The 19,192-nt window shown below is 43.4% G+C and overlaps 1 protein-coding gene across 3 annotated transcripts in view; it reads left to right on the forward strand.

Moving 5' to 3' along the window:
* The window catches only part of BTBD3 (BTB domain containing 3), a 59,678-nt gene that overhangs the window by 18,472 nt on the left and 22,014 nt on the right, over positions 1 to 19,192 (forward strand). The window contains exons 1-2 of one of the 3 annotated variants that reach the window (XM_031047532.2): positions 15,178 to 15,287; positions 17,046 to 17,167. The exons of 1 other annotated variant lie outside the window; for it this stretch is intronic. Coding sequence is in view for 1 of the 2 variants with exons in the window: in XM_005147465.4 (XP_005147522.2) it covers positions 15,227 to 15,287 (61 nt within the window). In the remaining variant the exon portion in view is untranslated. Of the gene's footprint in view, positions 1 to 15,177; positions 15,288 to 17,045; positions 17,168 to 19,192 lie in introns of those variants that run through there. One more of the 3 variants, XM_005147465.4, reaches the window with a different exon arrangement.

The raw sequence follows: 19,192 nt of genomic DNA on the forward strand, positions 1-19,192 counted from the left end.
CCCCTTTTTGCCAGCCTTTCCCTGCTAACATTGCCCTGCTGGCATGATGCCTGCAGGTGATGCAATTCAGGTGCTCTTCACCTGAAGATGCAGCTCTGACATGACAGCATTAAAACTGGCCATGTCTCTTTTCCTTCTCTGATAACAATGATGCAGAACAACACACGGGGTGAGACACATGGCGGGGAGAGGATTTCATCTGCTCACACAGTTTGATGTTTAATACATGAGGCAGAACCCCAAGCACTCGATCACAACGTCAGGGTAAGCCGCAACAGAGCATGTTGACAGCAACACAGTGGCTACATGACAACCAGAATCAATCTGATCTATGGAAGGGTTTAATACCTCTAGCAGTGACACTGCAACTGAGCTGAGCCCCAGCCTGGGCCTAATTTAATCCTTGCTCTGTGTAAAACATGTATGTGTGCTTTTCAGAGGCTGGGGCAGTCAAAGAGGTTGCTCTTGACAAGCATGGTGTGTGCTAAAGCTTGCTGAGCTGCCTCTCCAGCAAGTGATGGGTTGATGAGGGATTTAGAAGAGAAATCATTGCAATGTCTTTGTTAGCTTTACTTAAATAACTCAGAAGAGAGGCTTGCCTAAACTGGCTGCTGGTGATTTGGGGTTTTTTAAGAAGAGCAAAATATTTCTCACTTTATAAATAAATACACTATGAAAAGTGTTTCAAAGGAAAGATAAATGACTAGTTAATATTTGTCTTTCTGTCACTAAATTAATAGGTGGAAGGTCCATATATACTGCCTTGTTTAATGTCACTTATACCTGATACACACCATTAAGAACCCCTTACTGGCCATCTGCAGTAGCAGTGTATTTGATCAAATGACACCCCCAAAAGCAGGGATGAGAGAAGGGGGTTAAACTGTCAGCAGGAAGGGGAAGGCAGACCCCAAGCAGCAAACAATTGGCACCTGGGCTCCATTGAAGACTAAAAGTGGAAAAAAATGGCTTAATTGAAAAATCTGCCTATTGTGTGTGAGTGCTGAGCTCCAAGGGAAACAAACAAACCCACTCAAAGGAAAAGGGAAAAAAAAGGGCAAAGGATTGGAAAATCTGTGCTGTTGTGCAGACTGGGGGTGTTTAACTCTTCCCAGCCCTGCAGGTAGAAACATTCTTCATAACCAAACCAGCATCTCCCTTTTAAAAACATTCACTTTATCAGGGACTGTAGTGGTAGGACAAGGGGTGATGGGTTCAGACTTAAACAGGGGAAGTTTAGATTGGGTACAAGGAGGAAGTTCTTTACTGTGAGGGTGGTGAGGCACTGGAATGGGTTGCCCAGGGAGGTTGTGAGTGCTCCATCCCTGGCAGTGTTCAAGGCCAGGTTGGATGAAGCCTTGGGTGACATGGTTTAGTGTGAGGTGTCCCTGCCCATGGCAGAGGGGTTGGAACTGGATGATCTTAAGGTCCTTTCCAACCCAAACCATTATGTGATAAGCCCTGGTCCACAAAGAGGTTGGTTCTTCCAATAACACTACCCATGTCCCTTGTGCTGTTTATTCTGCCTCTTAACTTTCCATTTACATGATTGCTGAACCACTCTTCATGCATTTTAATGAAGTTATGTTTGCATATGGCTGATTTTCAAGCTTTGCAAATGTGACTCTTTAGGGTGTCTCTCCATATTTAACCTTGCTGATGAAAAGAAATCTGATGTGGACAGTGTCAAAGGCTAAGGATGGAGCTAACTTTAGCCTATTCATAATGGAAAACAGAAGACTTTCCCTTCCAAATCTGGCAAGAGGAACATAAGGCAATTGGGTTTGTGTAAGATATCTCCAGTAATGACTTCATTAGGCACGAATTCCATTGGTCTTTATTTTCTGTAATTATATTGAGGGATTTTTAAGTACTTTAATATGCATTTTAGTAACATAACTTATTGTTTTAGAGACTTTTTATGATACAAACTTAGATTTTTTTTGCTTTCCTCCTTAATTTGTCCTTGGCACTACTGAAGCAGTTATGCTGATTCTGAGGTTTTAGTGCATGAAATGGTGGTGGAGGCTTACTATTAAACCAGATTTCTCTTAACTGTATTTGGAGCTGCTGCAGCATTTTTGTGATGATCAGGTATTTGTCTTAATTCTATTCTCTTTAAGCATGTAAGCAATACCATAATTTCAGAGCATCAGAAATCTCTGCTTAGGTATGCACCCCAAATTGCTGCTGCCCTTGAGAGACTATAAAGGGTCCATCCCATGTTTGAGCCCCAGCAAGACCTCCACATTTCTGTGCATGGATGCTGCTTCCACATCCTGTTTTAACTTGTGATCTCCTGAGGTTTGAGCACTCCCGAGGAATTCAGAATCTCTGGGTCTCAGGTTTGCTCCATCAAAAGCACATTGTACCATCGTATTTTGGAGCTACCTCTGGTGCCCCAAAGCTGCAATATCTTGTACATATTTTCCCTCTTATTCTGGCCTAACAAATCCTTAATTACACTATAAATCTTTAACAGGAGAGACTTCTAGCCCAAATGTTCTGCATATTGGGGTGGTGGGTGCAAGTCCATGGGGGGGTTCTGCTGGGGTCTGGCCTGCTCTGTTTGATACCCTGATAGCTGGGTTGGGTTGTTGGAGCTTTCTATCCATTAAACAGGCTTCTGAAAGTGTCCTTCTTAGTGATGGACCTTGGTCCCTTTGCCTGGAGATCTCCATGCTGCTGGGATGCAGGTGTGGGAGCAAGGAATAAGCCCAAAGGAAGTCTGTAGAGAGGAGAAAAGGCTTTTCCACGGGGAGGAGCTTGGCTAACAACATGACTGCTGATTCACGGCATTAGTTGCTGGCAGTCTGATGCCGAGGGGCCTTTTTCTCATCTTGCTTTAATAGAAAGAGCATCTGCCAGAAGTTTGACTTGCCACATTACAGAGATAAGTCACCTGCAAGTGATTGCAGTGCTTTCTGCACACTCGCCCTGGGCCCTGCTCTAACATTATCATCTTTCATATTGTTAACAAAAATAATGGTGCCAGTGTGTCGGGAGTTCAACCATCTGGCTAAAAGCAGCCCACAGAGCTATGGTATATGCCTGCCTTCTTACTATAATCTAAGGCTTTTAGCAGCATTGAGTTATGAATGTACTGCTGGCAAAGGTGGCAATGCATGGCTGCCATGGAGCTGGAACTGAGCATGTGGGTTTAGCTGTTTGCTAACATCTGCTCACCCTATGCCCTGCTTATAGCATCAGTCCCTTACCAGCTAAGGTTTTACCTTGAACTTCCAGAAAGGCATCTCATCGGGAGGATGGTGGTATTAGAAAGGCTTTTAACTAATTATATTTGAGCTTTAAGAGTCCACAAGAAAGAAGAGGGCCATAAATTCACATCTGCTTTGGCATCAGACACAGCTCGCCCCTGGTACCACTTCATGGAATCGCTGTGCTGGCAGGGCAGTGCCACCTCCTTGAGGAGGAGGTCAGGGCAGGACTGAGCTCAGTGTGGAGTCAGCAATGGCACTGTCAGCACAGCAGCCAATGAATATTTCAGAGGACATGAGTGAGCGATGACTTTGTGGCAGATTAAACCGGGCAATGTCCCATGTGCTCCCATAAATGCTCCTGCATCTGCTTCCTTCATGCACCCAAAAGGCAGCTCTAATCCATATTCCTCTCAAAATCGGAACAAATGGGGAAATATATCAATTTGCTGTCATACCTATTTGCATTAAAAGTAAAGGATTTCGCTGTTAGGATGCGGCAACAGCATGTAGCATGCAGTGCGAACATGTATTATTAACACCATCCATTTGGCTACCGCTCTAGAAAACACGAAGAGGGAATTAGAGCTGAGCTTACGGGTAAAGCACACCATAGGGATGCTCCTGCCCCAAGAAAATGCACGCTCAGGCATTTAAATTCAAACCCAGATTTAAGTTACCAACTTCTTCAAGAGAAGCACAAATATGTTAAGACATAGAAATGTAAAAATAAGCACCCAAGCCACTTTAACCCTACCCTCAGGTAATGCTACAAGTGGAAATGTTAATTTGGGTTCATTCTCTTTCATTAGTTAGCTTCCAACTAAATTGACTTGGTCATGGTTCCTTGTCTAATTTGTCATGAAGGAAGAATTAAGGCTGTTGGCTTCAATCAGCAAATTAAAATGAAAGTTGTTTTCAGCCTCAAATAGCTGAAAACAAGCTCACTTTCCAGACTGTGGGACTAACTTGCTATTGCTCACTCCTCTAACTTTCTATATCCCTTATGCTGTCTTTCACAGTATTCTCTGGTGTGCCAATACTTATTAAAGAAAACATGAAAAATTCATACGTAGAGGATGGAGACATAAAAATGTTGTGGATAATGGTGCAATAGTTGTCTTTTTTCTGCTTTTGGCATTTTTATAACATTTAAAGGCTTAGGGAGCTATTTTGTCTTTAGAGCATACAGTAGATGGTCAGAAGACTTATGTTGCCTATGTTGCTTTGCAGAGCCTTTCAATTTGCTCTTCTGTCCTCTCGGTGTAGAATGATGGTCTGTTTGCTCTGTAAGGCCATGGTCTGAAGCGTGTCATGGCAAAGTGACCAATCATAACCCTCCCCAGGCACTCTGCCAGGTGGCCATTGCTATGCTATCTGCAGTGGAATAGGAGCTGAGGGCAAAAGATATTCATTTGGTGGGGCTTAGGAAGCAGGCAGGAATCTGCTGTTACTCCTCATACACTGGTGTGGTGCTGGAGCCAGGCAATCGAGCTTCAGGAGCCTTTTTCTTCCTATATTCATATGTACAATTCAAGCTGTTGTGTAAGTAGAAAAGCCTCTTCATAGCAGGCAGCAGATACGACTGGCTTTTGGATCAGTCAGCACCAGTAACACAAGGTGGATATTCAAAACTTGCTTGGCAGAAGGAAGGAGTCTGCTCCCACCTTGCAGTTCATCCCTACACTGAAGCCTGCAGGCAAGAACAAGCTCTTCTCACCCCCTACCCCTAAGAAGTTTGAAGTGCTTTGCCTGTCCATTAACCCTCTTGGGATTCCCAAGTGCTTGTGCAGCCCAAGTGCTGCTTCTGAATCAAAGTGAGCTCCTGCATCTCAGCATCCTTGGGTAGAGAGGCCCCAGATCTTCTCCCCATCATGTGAAGAACCATCTTTTCCTGCCCCTTTTTGAATCTGGCTCTTGCTAGTGTCAGTCAAAGGCACCTCCTTCTTGTGTTACAAGCAGAGTGAACAACCGATGTCTCTTCACCTGCCACTTGGGGTTGTGCTCTTGTAGTTGATGAGGGCTGGAGAAGGACTTAGCCCTTGGTGCAGGAAAATAAGCTGCTATTGCCTTTGACCTTTCATTGTTCTCCTCAAGGAGCTACAGCTGTGGAAATGAAGAACAGGCACAGCTATAGCATTTCAACAGCTGCTGTTGGCGGGGTTAATAAACATAGGTTTTAACTGCTTCCTGGGAAAAGTAAAGATGTGTTTCATACAGGATGTGATGCACAAAATGTGGTTTCCCTGCAAAACCCATGGCTGTAATACGGAAGTTAAACTTAGCAATGCAGTTGTGAAATGGAAGGGGTTCACTCATGGTTTAAGTGCAAAACTTCAGAATAAAGCAGGGAACTATTATGGTATCTCCCTGCAACCAGTTACTAAAATAAAGACTCCCAAGAGCAAATTCTGAAATTGATTTTAAGATATTTAATAACTTCTGAGTAGGAGTACGGTATTTTAATTCCAAAATAAAGACTCTAGTATCAGTTCACATCATCCTTAAGAGTAATAGGATTCTGGAGCTGCAGGTTTCATGAAACTCTCAACTTTCCCTCTATTTTTCCTTCTTTTTTCCCTTTCTTTTTAGTAAATAAAAGAGAAACACAAGTTTTGGGACCTGTGGGAGAAAAAAGCTGAAAATGTGACCCAAATGTACACTTGGAAGGCTGAAGCGCGTCAGAACAAATAAAAGGCAACTCGATTGATTATTCCTATTTAAGTTGCAGCACTTTTGGAGGCTTGTTTTTGGCACAATCAATTAGCTCCTCTGCACTTCTTCACCTTGCATAGAAGCAGTGGGAGCTTTACAAGTACCATTTTATAATCCTCAAACAACCTACCAATGCTTTTATTTCCCATCAATTTGTTGCCAGGCACAAAGGGGTTTAATAACAAAATGATTGATGATTCTATTTAAACAGATCATTAGCCTAATGACGTATGAAACTAGCGGAGTTGTTAGCTTAGGTACAAATGTATTCCTTAAAGAGCGACTGAAGTTGCCTTGTCTGGTGTCCGCATCGCTTCGCTAATCTCTCTGCAGATTTCTCCTTCGCATTCATCTTCTGCTGGCGAACACTCATTAAGCACATTGCAAGAGCTCACTTGGTGCTTATGGCTGTTCCCAGCATCCTGGGAGGGAGCTTGGCAGTGTGAGGACAAACCCAGATGGAGGGTGACAACGGGATGTCCATGTTACAGGCTATGATAAACCATGCGTAGCCCCCACCATCAGCGCAGACCATGTTGCTTCATTCTTTCTCTTGATGCGAGGCAGTTCCAACTCAGAGGTCGTGCATTTGAAGTCTTCCTGAACATTGTTGTTATCTAAATTGTGGGTTTTATTTCTTCAAACACTGGTAATTAAGAGCAAAAAGCACAGTGGAAGCATTTTGGAATCTGGTCAGCAGCACACTCTCCTGTAGATGCCACATGTGCTCTGTATGACCCCAGTGTTCCCAGTAAATCCAGTTCCTGGGGACTGGGCTAAACGTGCTTGCTGCAGCTGGGCTCTGATAAGCCCTGCAGAGCATCCCTGTTACACCTAGGACTTCTTTTCTCCTAAAGGTTCAGGCTGCCAAAACTCACGGAGGGTGAGCAATACATGAAAATAATGGTGAGACATCTAATACCAGCACTATAGTGATCACAATGTTGTGCAGTATGATGTTCTCTACTTAAAAGCATGACTTAACTAGCATTGAAGTTGTGTTTTGCATACTTGGGGCTAGGCAATACAATGGATATCTGTCTCCCATGGCTCTTACCAGTCAGCAGTCATTGACATATGCCTTGATCCTCCATGAAGCTTTGTTTTTCCCAGTGATCTTAGGCACACAGCTATTGCCTGGGAAGCAGCAGGATCATGGTGGCACCTTTTACCTTTCTCAGAACTTCCATCCCAGCAAGTTCTTTAGCAAAGGCCTCAGCCACCAGGACTATGCAATTGCTGCAGATGTACCAAGGGTTGTCTAAGGCTTTGTATTGCATGCCTGGGTTCATGTCTGAAGCAATGAGGGTGACAGGACTTCTGCTGAGTCTAGCATCTGCCCTTTTTAATGGGATTCATGAAATGCTCCCAGCTGTAATGGACTTAATCTTTGCATGAACTAGAACTCACCTGCCCTCCATTTGAAACCTCTGGTACTTTTCCGTTGTCACACACTTAGAGGAAATCAGGGTTTTTTTAGCCAGCACATTTATAAAGATTATGCAAGGTACATCACCATTTTAGAAGGGCTTTTCACTGCACATTTATTTTTCTTCATTCCTTGTAATTAGTATTTGGCCAAGGAAAAATCCAGCTCCATTTCTGTTACTACTTGTCCCTGGGTGACCATTTAAGAAGTACTTCATATGTCATTACACAGTTATTCTGTCTTCACCCTAAACGTCTTGTTTCTGAATGAAAGGGTCCTTCTTGGTAACTGATCCCTATGCATCCTGACAAGTCCATCAATCCTGCTATGCAGAGCATGCGTCCACCCCAGGTACCTGATGATAAATGAACTATGATTGATATTCCCTTTATACTCTGGAACAGCAGCCATTAAACCTGCTGGACTTGTTCTGTCACACTGAAGACTACCAGGAGGATGGTTCACATGTCTTTTATACCTAAAACACAGCTATTTATATCCTGAATGCTGTACAGGAATGATGGGAAGTGAATCATCAGAGATGTTTTGATTATATGAATAAGATTCAATTTCAGGTTTATCCTGATGATGTGAATGTTTTCCCTGGAGATGCATGTCTCCTGCTGAGCTGGCAGCTGTGCACAGTAGGGCTTTGCTCCTTTCAGATATGGCTAATTAAAGAGAAGGACCTGATTAGTAATCTGGTGGGAGACCTCTAAGCTGAATTTGTCATGAGGAAGTGAGTTGTCACTTTTACTCACTATGTCACAGACTTTTCTTATTTGAATTCATACCAGACCTGCAGACCACACAATCCAGGATGGAAGTCATGGCTGGCTGGAGCTGTCACCATGGGCTTACATTGGCAAGGCTTTAGTACTTCCTTCAGCTCTGCTTCTACCATCTTTTGTCATCTTCCACCTTGGTTTTCCATTTAGAAAACACCAGCTGAGCAGCCACAGCTCGGCCTGGGAAGGAAAACCCATGGCAAGGAACTGGGATGGGGAGCCCTGGGGACACCCCGAGGTGCACCACACTGCCTTTTGCCTGAGGCACTGGAGATCTGGGTGGTTCTTCTGCAAGATGAGACGTCTCAGCACTGATGCCCTGTTTTAAGTGTTCCTTTAGACAGGTATGTGCTGCCTCACTCCAGTGCTGCTTGCAATGGGACAAGACTTTTCTCCTCATATTGCAAAAACTGATGAGAAGATGAGATGTTTCAACCTGGAGCTGGTGACTGCAGGCATGGTTCCTGAGCAGCAGATGCTAGCTGATGGCATTCATTACTATTATTTATTGCACTCTTTTCATTAAATTAGTAAGATCCCACTATCAGAAGAAATCAAAAAAAGGCTGCTTCAACATGCAGTAGGATCAGTACTTGTGGGGAGATCTTAAGGAAAGAGATGCACAAGATTGCTACAGGAGCTTCTCCTTCCCCCACCATCTATAAATAGGCTCACACTGGGAGCTTGAGGAGGGTCTTTAACTAAACACAATGGTTTATAATATCACAAAAAGCACAAGTCTGGAGATGATGATGCCCTTATCTGGTATTTCCTGCCATTGTACTGGATCTTGGCCATTTTTAAGCCTTAGAATATTCAAGGTACAGAAACAAGGAATGGTGGGTAACTTATTTTCCATGTGTTCCCAGGTGGGACGCACATATGTCATGCACATATAGGTGGAAACTAGCTTGAAATGTTGCCTCTTTCATGCAGGGAAAACACCGGTGATGGTTCATTTCCTATCAAGTCTCATGCTAGGTCCAGGACACAAATCAATGGCACTTCTACATATGAGGAGACATTTCCATTGAATGTGGTTTTTTTTTTCCCTCTTCTAGTTTCACTCCTTTTGTCAGCACATTTACCTATAGCAAATGTGTAACTTTATTCTTACAAACAGGCACCATTGTTTTCAAAGGGAATAGATGGTTGCTACAGCATAGCCATCTGCTGCTTGTTGCAGGCTGCTAGTGGCCCACTGTTTTTAAACACAACTACAGCTATGAGTGTGTAATACCTGAAAGTGCTTTGACTGGCATCCCATCCCTTTGCCTTTTCTCCTTCCCTAGCAATTTTTGGTATGCTTTTTCAAATCCATGCTTCCCCTCGATCAGTTTTTCACAGAATCATAGAACTGATTGTGATTCTATGGAAAAGACATTAAGATTGTCTAGTTACAACCCCCTGCCATGGACAGGAATATCTTCCACTAGACCAGGTTGCTGGTCTTGAGCCTGTCAAAGATGGAGCATTCACAACTTCCTTCAGTAGCCTGTTCCAGTGCCTCACCATCCTCACAGTAAAGAACTTCTTCCTTATATATGTATGAGGTGATAGACTAAGAAGTGTTGTCTCAAAATCTTTGCTATGCTCATGCAGAAGTGACTTGGCAACAGAGATGCAAAGGATGCAGAGTGGTGATGCTGCGGGGGACAAAAACAATAGCCCCCTGATTTGGGAGGAGAAATCCTGAACTGTCCACGTATTTAGGACATGTGCTGTCCTTCACTGGTGTTCTGGTTTGTCTCTCTCCTACTATGATGGTCTAAATGCAAGTAATAATTTATTAAAGAACTATATAAATTGTTATTTTATTTTTATTAAAAACAAAGCAAAGCAGAACAAATACTCATTTCTGTGGAAGCATGTTCTTTACCACACAGGTCGATTAGCCCAGTTTGATGCTAAGGAAAGCTGTGCTGGTGGTAATGATCTTCTGCTTGCCTGCAAGGAAAAAGAATAATCCTTTTTGTGTTACTTGGAGGATTGAAAATCAATGTTAGATTTACTGACTGGAGCTCAGCTATAGCAAAGCTTTGGCCAAAATCTCCATAGGTGTAAAGCAGTACAGCTGCTCTGGCTGGAGGGTGCTGGTGCCAGCTGAGCCGGCTGGATTTTATTGCTAATTAGATCAAATTAAAGGATGTTTGCGTCTCACATCAATTCTGACACAGAGATTTGCAAGCAGGAGCATTAAAGATGGCAAAATTCATGCATATGACCACTTTTTATTAAATAATGTATCAGGCTTGTGTTGTCAGCACAGCATCCTCCGGCTTTTACTGACCCTAAGACCTGTTCTGCTCCAAATGCAGAGCTGTTATTTGTGCAGTGTGAGCAGTGATAACCCCAAAATCTGAGAGGAACCTCAGTGTCTGTGCCAGTGAAGTACAGTACAATCCTGGGGGCACATCCCTTATGGGGATTGAGTAGTGTAAGTGATGGGAGACCACCCTGAGCAAGGAGGGACATGTCCTCTGGGTATCAGTCCAGTTGAAGACTGTGGGGATCATTATTCATACAGTTTCTCATGCCTCTGTCACAAACCAGCTCAATTTCTTCCACTAAACCCCAATGAGCAAAACAGACTTTTCATCATCTCCTTGAAAAAAAACAAATAAAAATTGCAATGTATCTGCCTGCAGGTGATGAGTACAATTGCATCCCCCTCCTGCTTTTTGCCCCCAATAAAGAAAAGCGTCTTTCACTGAAATATCTGTCCTTCATTTAGCAAAGCTGGCAGCTGTCAGGAGAGAAAAGCTGCAGATTGACAGAGGAAAGAAACAGCAAAAGAGCTCCCAGAACACTGCACAGAAGAAATAATCTTAACATGTTGACCTCTCATGGAAGTGTGCGTAGTTAAAATAAACCCAGCAATATAATGTCCTGGTTATTTCCTAGATGGAAGTGCTGTACTCACTGCATGGTATCTCACTCTGAGAGCCTGCAGTTGTATTTTTCTTGTGTTTTTTTCCTACAGAACAGGAAATGTGGCATGTTTAGAGGTGGGTCCTCCTATTTCTGAAACCCCTGCACTTCTGTCCCATCTCCTTGGTCACATTATGGTCTGGTTTAAACAAATCACAGCAGGGTCGGTAATTTGCAAGGGCACCGGCGCACTCACATTAGATTTCTGACCTGTGAGAAATCACACACTATTATTAAAACCCAAATTAGGTAAAAAAATAGTGATTTCTTCCATCTCCTCTCCTTGAGTTCACGTAGTCTTTGATTTTTTCCTCCACTTTAATATTCTGTCTATAAACCAGTTCACTTCCAGATCCTGCTGTTCAGCTGTTACTGAAAAATCATCTTCAGAAACACCGAGCAGGGAAATGTTGATTTGTTTTGATCTCAGGGGAAATAATGTAACTCAGCAACAAGCCCACCAACAGCAGCTCTTAATGCACAACCAGACAGCTTGTAGAGAAATCACCTTGCTGTTAGGCTGCGTACACATATTTAATTGCATTTAATTCTTGAACGCTGATACAACTCGTTTCAGCTGTATGAATAATGAGGGGTTTTTGGGTCACTGGCTGAACCAAAGGAGAATAGAGGAGAAAAAACATAAAGTGGTTTCATTTTCAGGTTCTCTAATCCTCTTTGCTATGTAGTCTTTTAAAACTCTTTTTGTAGGTTTTATTATAAAATGGAATAAAAAAAATGTAGTGTCAGAAGGAAAAGCTGAAATATTTAATTCCTAAAGCTAATCTGGAGGTGGGGAAAAAGCTTAAAATGCAGCATTTGGGCATACCTCTAGTTAGGCTTTTGGGTAACTTATGCCTAAACATGCACCATATCAGCTCTGAATGTGTGTTTTGACAAGCAGAACCAGGGCAGGCACAAAAGTGAGGCCAATACACACCAAACCCACTGTTTCCTCCCATAATTGTATTGCACTTGTCACAGTGGTATTCTTACAAGTGCTGGATTTTCAGACTCTGTGAGTTCTCTAATGTGACCATGCTGAAAACAGCTTTCCTATAAGGGATTACTTACTCACAAAACAAGACTGTTCTTCCCAGTTGTGGCTCCTAGAAACACACAGGATTTGGCTGGGACTGATGTGCCCTTTTCCAGCTTACCAGGCTACCTGCTGGTCAGCCAGCTTTCCTAAAGCCAAGTACTTATTCAGAACAAAAACATTTCAGAGGAAGAACTATTACAGCAGTGATTCCATGCCTGCCTTGCTCTAGTGCTGGTCACCCTGAGACCCAGCAGGCTGGTAGCACTATCATCTGCCATCCAGTGGTGGGACCATCACATCCAAAGCTTTTTCTATCCTGTGGTTTCCCTGACTGGGTCAAAGCATCCTCTGCCATCAGGGAATAAATTCGTTGCTGGCATTATTTCTGCATTTAGGGAATTGTAGTAATTATCATGTAGTATATTTAGTTGCCATTTGAAGCTTCTTCTAGACTACCTATTGAGCTTGAAAAGTAAGTTGCTAACACAGACATCTCCAGTGATGGTTAATGTCAAAGGCTGAATGCCTCTTGCTTTTACAACACTTGTAGCTGAAACAATGGCACTTCAGTATAACACCCCACCATGCCAGTGTCTTCCCTGTACCTTAGTGTCCCCACACTGCTCCTATTGCAGGCAACAACCCATCCTCCAGTGAGGGGCTGTGGGCTGTCAGGAAGGAGATACAGGAGCAGAAATGTGTGAATGGATAGAGGAGAGGACTGTGGGGGGAATCCAGTGTGGAGGATTTCAAGAGCTGTGTGACAAAGACATGAGCTGTCAAGCAGGTTCAGGGACCTTGGAGCAGCTTGCTACAAAACAAGCCTAACAAATAAACTCTGGATTTTAATTAACGTGTTCTTTCATTCATGCACAAAATTAAAACCCCATCCAGCCTCAATCACCATCATCTTTTTTCTATTTATTTTTTCTTAAATTAGGAGGTTTTGCTATACTAATTGTTACATTTGTCCGTTTCCATCAAATCAAACTAATGACAACCAGATGGTTGCAGCTCTCAAGATGCCTCACTCAGGGCTAATCCATGCTCTCTGCTGTGCAGAAGCAAAGAGCAGAGGGAGTCAGTCCTCTTCCTCCAGGCACTGAAAGAACAGGATTAAAAAATACATAGTCAGCAGGAGGCAAAGCTGGTGAATACCGCTGTGACCAGCTCTCCCCATGGAGCTGAGGTTGGATTATCCACCCTGTTCATACACTGTCATCAAAAAACATGCAGAGGGATGGATGGGGAAAAGTAATCTGTCTGGAACAGAAACAATGTGTGTTTGATCTCTTCAGTCACTCTAAAGGATGTGAAGATTCATACACACCCCATGCCCATGCACTCCCAGTGCGTGTAGATGCTGTGTGCATCATCCTCTTGTACACCCTCTACTTGGTCCGTCAGCCATGCATAAGAAATTACCAAGGGTGAGATTTATCCCCACGTATTTTGCTCCACAATAAGAGACTTGAGATGTTGTTCCTGTCAGCTCCTGAGAATACATTCATGTTAATAATTACAGCAGTTTAGTTAAGAAGCAGTAGGTCAAACCTGTTGTGATCACTTGGATGATACATGAAAATTATGACAGGGTGCACCCATTGTAAGTTGGGATGATTGAGGCTGCTGTTATTAACATTCTGCCCTTCCCTATTGCCAGTTTAATTTTCTCAAGCATTTTTACATCTTACTCCTCATCGTGCCTTGGGGTTTTGTAGTAAAATTGAATAACCATTTTCCTTTTTAATTTTTCTACTAAAGCACCATCTTCTTCCACCATCAGAGCTCAGAAGCCTGTTAATCCTGTGCAAACTCATATGCTGTTAGCACTTCCCCCTGCTTGGGGGTGATAGCCCAGCCAGAAACCAGAGGAACTTCTACAGCTCTTTCATCACTTCCCACAAGCAGTTGCCATCAGAGACTGTCCCAGTTAATAGAAGTCTCTGAGGACCTTCAGGTAGGTTTTAATACCCACAGATTGTGGGAGGCTTGACTACTTGAGCAGTGGAGCAGACTTGCTGGAGTCATCTGTTGGCCTCCCCAGTGCATAAGCACACCACCAGCCTACTGGGATGTGGGCACCCATGTACTGGGAAGGGTTCTGCCCGCAGCTGCGCTGCACATGTCCAGCACGGTGCCAACACATGGTGCACAGCCAATACTCAGGGTCACACCTCCACAGTGGAAAAGGGTTTATGATTCTTTGTGTTCCCAAAATCAGGAGGAAACTCACTGGTGTGACATAGCCACAAGCTGCAACCTGCCTTTGAAGAGAAACCCTCAGTTTTCTATCTTTCCCTTCTTCAATGGATAATCCTGTTAGGAAGAAAAACATGACCATGGACTGTGTTTCCTTGAATTTTTCTACAATAAAAATGTGGCTTTTATTGATATTCTTTACTGATGAAAGCAGAAGGTTCTCACCTGCAGCTGTCAGGCAATGTTCTTTCTGTAATTTGAATGGTTGAAGCAAAATTTCACGTTAACGGAAACCTTTGTCCATTCCTTTCTGTCTCTGTGGATATCACTGCTCCCTCTGAAATAACCCTTACGCTCTGTCTCCAAAAGACAATTCCAAACAGCAGCTTTGGGGGGGTTTGGATCCTTGGCTTACATCAAATGCCTTATTCTGGTGTGTTTCAGAAAAGCAGATATTCCTGCAGACACCCCAGGGGCTTCAGCTCCTTCTCAAGCTCTAAAGCTATGGCTAAAAGTCAGCAGGCTGTTTAAAAGCAGGTATTGCTAGCAAGGCTGTGATGGGATTTTATCTGCATTCAAGTTAGGCTTAGTTAGCATCCCACATTAGGAAGGCTCCCAATCACATCTTTTTCCACATCTGAAGCTGTTTTACAAATCACAGTGGCCAACACTTTCACATCCAAGCACCAAAACAAGTGGCACTGCATACAGAAAACAGAAACAGCACCAGTAGCTGCCACTGGTATCACTGGCCTTTCCGAGACTGGTGAGGAAGGGTTAAAAGGCACCTAGGACTATTGCACCTGGGGCATAATGATGATAGGCTCCAGCTATAAAAGGCTGCAGGAGGAGCACAGACTCTTGAAATGGAAACTTGGAGCTGGGTCCTAGAGTTGGCTTGATGCATAGAATGCATGTGTCTAGTGGGAAAGAAGGTGTGAGAACTGACTGTGCTGCTAAAAGTAAGTAATTTTTGGGGGGAAAGAGCTGAGGTGCTGTTACTGGGGATATGGTGTTTGTGGTGAGGGAGGCTGGGCAGTCCTTGATAGATGCTGGCTCTCAGGTAGAAGATTCCTCTGCTAATATAATATTTTCCTCCCTTGTGATAGACATGGGTATCCACTTGGCTGTGTGCTTATATCTTGGAAAGGTTAATAGTCGTTTGGTTAAGCGTAAAGGGTTTTCTGCCCCAATTCTTGGCAAAAGGGCAGAAATAGGTGAGATGAGGAAAACTGTCTGTGCTAATACACTGGAGTGGGAAACAGTCTTCTAGCAATAGTTTCATAACTTGTGTGACCTGACATGACCTTCTAAGTCAAGGAACAGACAAAATTCAACACTGTATGCTATTAGTTAGTTAATATTTAACCTAAAAGTTGGGGTTGGCAGCCACAATGAGTGACAACTGTGCTGGAAATAATGGGTTTAGCTTTGGGATGCATCCAAAGCCTGCCTAAAACCCTGGGGATGCTTGGGATAGTGCTGAGCTGACACCCTTCCCCCCCATCTCTACTTCACATGAACCTTCCATGGCTTTGGAATGCTTATACATCCCTCTCTGACTGGTCCCAGTTTGGGTGCCTGATTTGCAGCCTGTATAGCTGCAAAACGTGGGTGTTTTTTATGTGTTTCAAGGGTCTTGTCCTGCCTGCCAAAAGCTTGCAGCAGCTGCCCAGGCTAATTTTACAAGTTGGGTGTTTGCTTCTGACAGGCAACTCCTCATATCTTTATGATTAGACATTATTATATTGTTCTTTCATTTGATAACTGTTTCAGTAATGGCTTCCATTTGCAGTAAATCTCTTGCGCTTTTCCCCCCTATTAAACATAAGATGATAACCTTTGTGGGAGGCTGTGTGAAGTAATTCAGTGAAGCTTTAAGAGGCTGGAGAGGAGGAGGGGAGATGTGGAAGGGAAATGTGGTCAGCCCTAGCAAAGTGCCTCGTGGGAAGATGCTTTTTTGTGAAACTAATTATACCCTGGAGTACTTGGAAGAGCATTCCCAGCATGCAAGTTGAACTGGAAAATTAATATTTAAATGGTTCTTCAAGTTAGTATGTCTTTGGAAAGCACTGCTCAATACCTGGAAAATATGCCTGTGACAGGAGAACAGATGAGTCTGAATCTGATGCAACACACATTTGGCCACCACCACGGAGCAGAACCTACCCCAGTTAAATGGCTTTACAAACACCAACTAAAATACTCCGAGCTCTCCTCAACACCCATCCAGTTCAGCTTTACTTTCCCCAGTAGTGTAGCCCTTGGTTTGCAAAAGGGAAGGCTGGAGCTTGCCCAGAAACCTGGGCTTGGGAGCTGGCTTCCGAACCCATGAAGGGGTATCCCCAAAGACCTTTGCAGCTGCTCTTAGGCTGTGGCTCCTCTTCCTCATGAGCTTTTTTAATGTGTACTTTATATATAGTTACCCTGAAGGGTGACAGCACAAGGACAGAGGACATCCCAGCAGCACCAGGAGCACTTTTCATCTCCTGTTGCAAGATAGCTTTGGTGGCCCAGTACTGCAGCTCTGGCCAGGTCTGGCTTATCTGATGGCTCATTTGCTCTGGAGTTGAGCTGAAACTTGTCAGTGAACTGCAGTGCTAGGCAACAAAACACATCCCTAAAAAATGCAGTGAGCTGCATGGATATCTGCTTAACTCAGATAACCACACATCTGTGTGCTTAAAAGCAGGTAACTAATACTGGGTGTGCAATTGCAGGAGCAAGAGGAGACTGCAGCTCTGAACGCCAGTGCTTTGATGCCAAGTAGCTGAGCTGTGCTGTTGAGCAGGTGTTTTGAGCTGGACCATGCAGGAGAGGTGTAACCCATCATCCTGTGTCTGTAAGTCCCCATAAGTAAAGCGGGCTGAGGGTGAGGTGGGCTGGGACTGATGCTCCAGTGCTGTGTGTGGCCTCCTGCACTACCAGCTGTGGATACAACAATGGAGCAACATCTGCTGCAGGGTGGTGGTCACTGCTTCAGTTTAATTCTGTGTTGATATCGGAAGATTTCTGGGGGATAAAAGGTGGTCATGGTCCAGAGCCCTGTGCACAGCTGAATGAGCCAGGCTCAAAATGCAGGAGAGCTTTAAGGAGCCCAAAAACCCCAAAGCAAATGTTGAGTGGAGCCTCTAATTTGGGCAGCCCCTGCTGCCTCTCAGTCAGAAATGCATGTATGGGAGATACCAGAGGACTTGATCTTCTAACGCTGGGATATTTTGGGTTTCTGCCCAGATGATGCTTTCCCACTACAGGATTTCAAATTCAGGTTGCAAAACAACCTCCTCTAAACTGGAGAAAAGGGTTCTTCCCCACCACTTGCCCAAATAAATTACCCCAGTAGCAAAAGGGCCTTTTACCTTCAGTCTGAAAATAGGATGGAAAATTACAGTAGTTATATACAACATGCTGTAAGTTCCCTCAGACAATGAGTATTTTGTTGGCTTCCCAAGTCCCAATTAAATTATCATTTATACACTACAATTTAACACATGTACTCTGCTGCTAAAATCCATAACAGCTATAAAGTGTGTGTTGTGTATACAGTTATTATTGTTGCTATTTAGTTTCTTATCTATTTTAATAGCTAAAATATTAGAATGGGAAAAGAGAGTACTGATTATCCACAGATACGCCTAATTTAACGCTGTGAAGGTATCTGCTAAAATAACTTGTACATAATATAGGTAAATGAATGTTCATAGGAGGCTAAAGCTGGAACACAGCAGTGATTCCAGAAATAATTGTTTCTTCAGGGGAGACAAAAATCCGAACAACCCACCCTAAAGCTTCAAATAAAGCCTTTTGCTATGCTTTTAAAAATAAATGTTAGCAATGCATTTTAATTTCCCACGTGGTTCGATATACCAACGTTATGAGAAATCCCTTATTTATGAAGCTCCCAGATAAAACCGGGTGCTGATCCTTGAAGTGCCTCTATCCCTGTTAATTATTTCTTCAGAAATCAGAAGTATTTTGACTTTAACTCTGCAGGATGGAAACACACAAGCAAGGATGTACAGCATTAAGACATTTATTAATAGACATTTACTTCCAAATAAACCCCCAAAAATGGGGGGGAGGGGAAAGTGGTTCTCCCTTAGGCTGCCTGTTGCTGGCCTTGGGATGGAACATGGACCCTGTGGATGGAGTTTCTGCTGTAAGGTTTATTTTTATTGCTTTCCTTGCTTAGATGTGGGGGGAGTAAGAGTGGATGAGCAAATACAGTGTTTTATAGGGAAAAACATTTGGTCATTATAATTTTGCAAATCATAGAACGGTTTGGGTTGGAAAGGACCTTAAGATCATCCAGTTCCAACTCCCCTGCCATGAGCAGGGACACCTCCCACTAAACCATGTTACCCAAGGCTCTGTCCAACCTGGCCTTGAACACTGCCAGGGATGGAGCATTCACAACCTCCCTGGGCAACCCATTCCAGTGCCTCAGCACCCTTACAGTAAAGAATTTCTTCCTTGCATCTAACCTGAACATCCCCTGTTTAAGTTTAAACCCATCACCCCTTGTCCTATCGCTGCAGCCCCTGATGTGGAGTCCCTCTCGAGCGTCCTTGTAGCCCCCTTCCGATACTGAACGCAAAAAGCTGTTGTCTAAAGGCGCAGACAACTATTGCTGCACACCAAAAATACAACTTTTTTCTTTTTTTAGAGGGCAAATCTTCAAACTGGTGCATGCGGTAAGTTAAGAATATACTTCTATTTCATACAACAGTTAGGATTGGAAAGCACCTTAAGATCATCTACTTCCAACCCCCCCTTGCCATGGGCAATTTGGGCACTGTAATTTTTAATTAAATAATTTTTAATTAAAGAAAAAGATTTTTTTTAATTGAAGAAAAAGGCAATCATT

The sequence above is a fragment of the Melopsittacus undulatus genome, chromosome 3, assembly GCF_012275295.1.
Source record: "Melopsittacus undulatus isolate bMelUnd1 chromosome 3, bMelUnd1.mat.Z, whole genome shotgun sequence".
NCBI classification, from domain to species: Eukaryota; Metazoa; Chordata; class Aves; order Psittaciformes; family Psittaculidae; genus Melopsittacus; species Melopsittacus undulatus.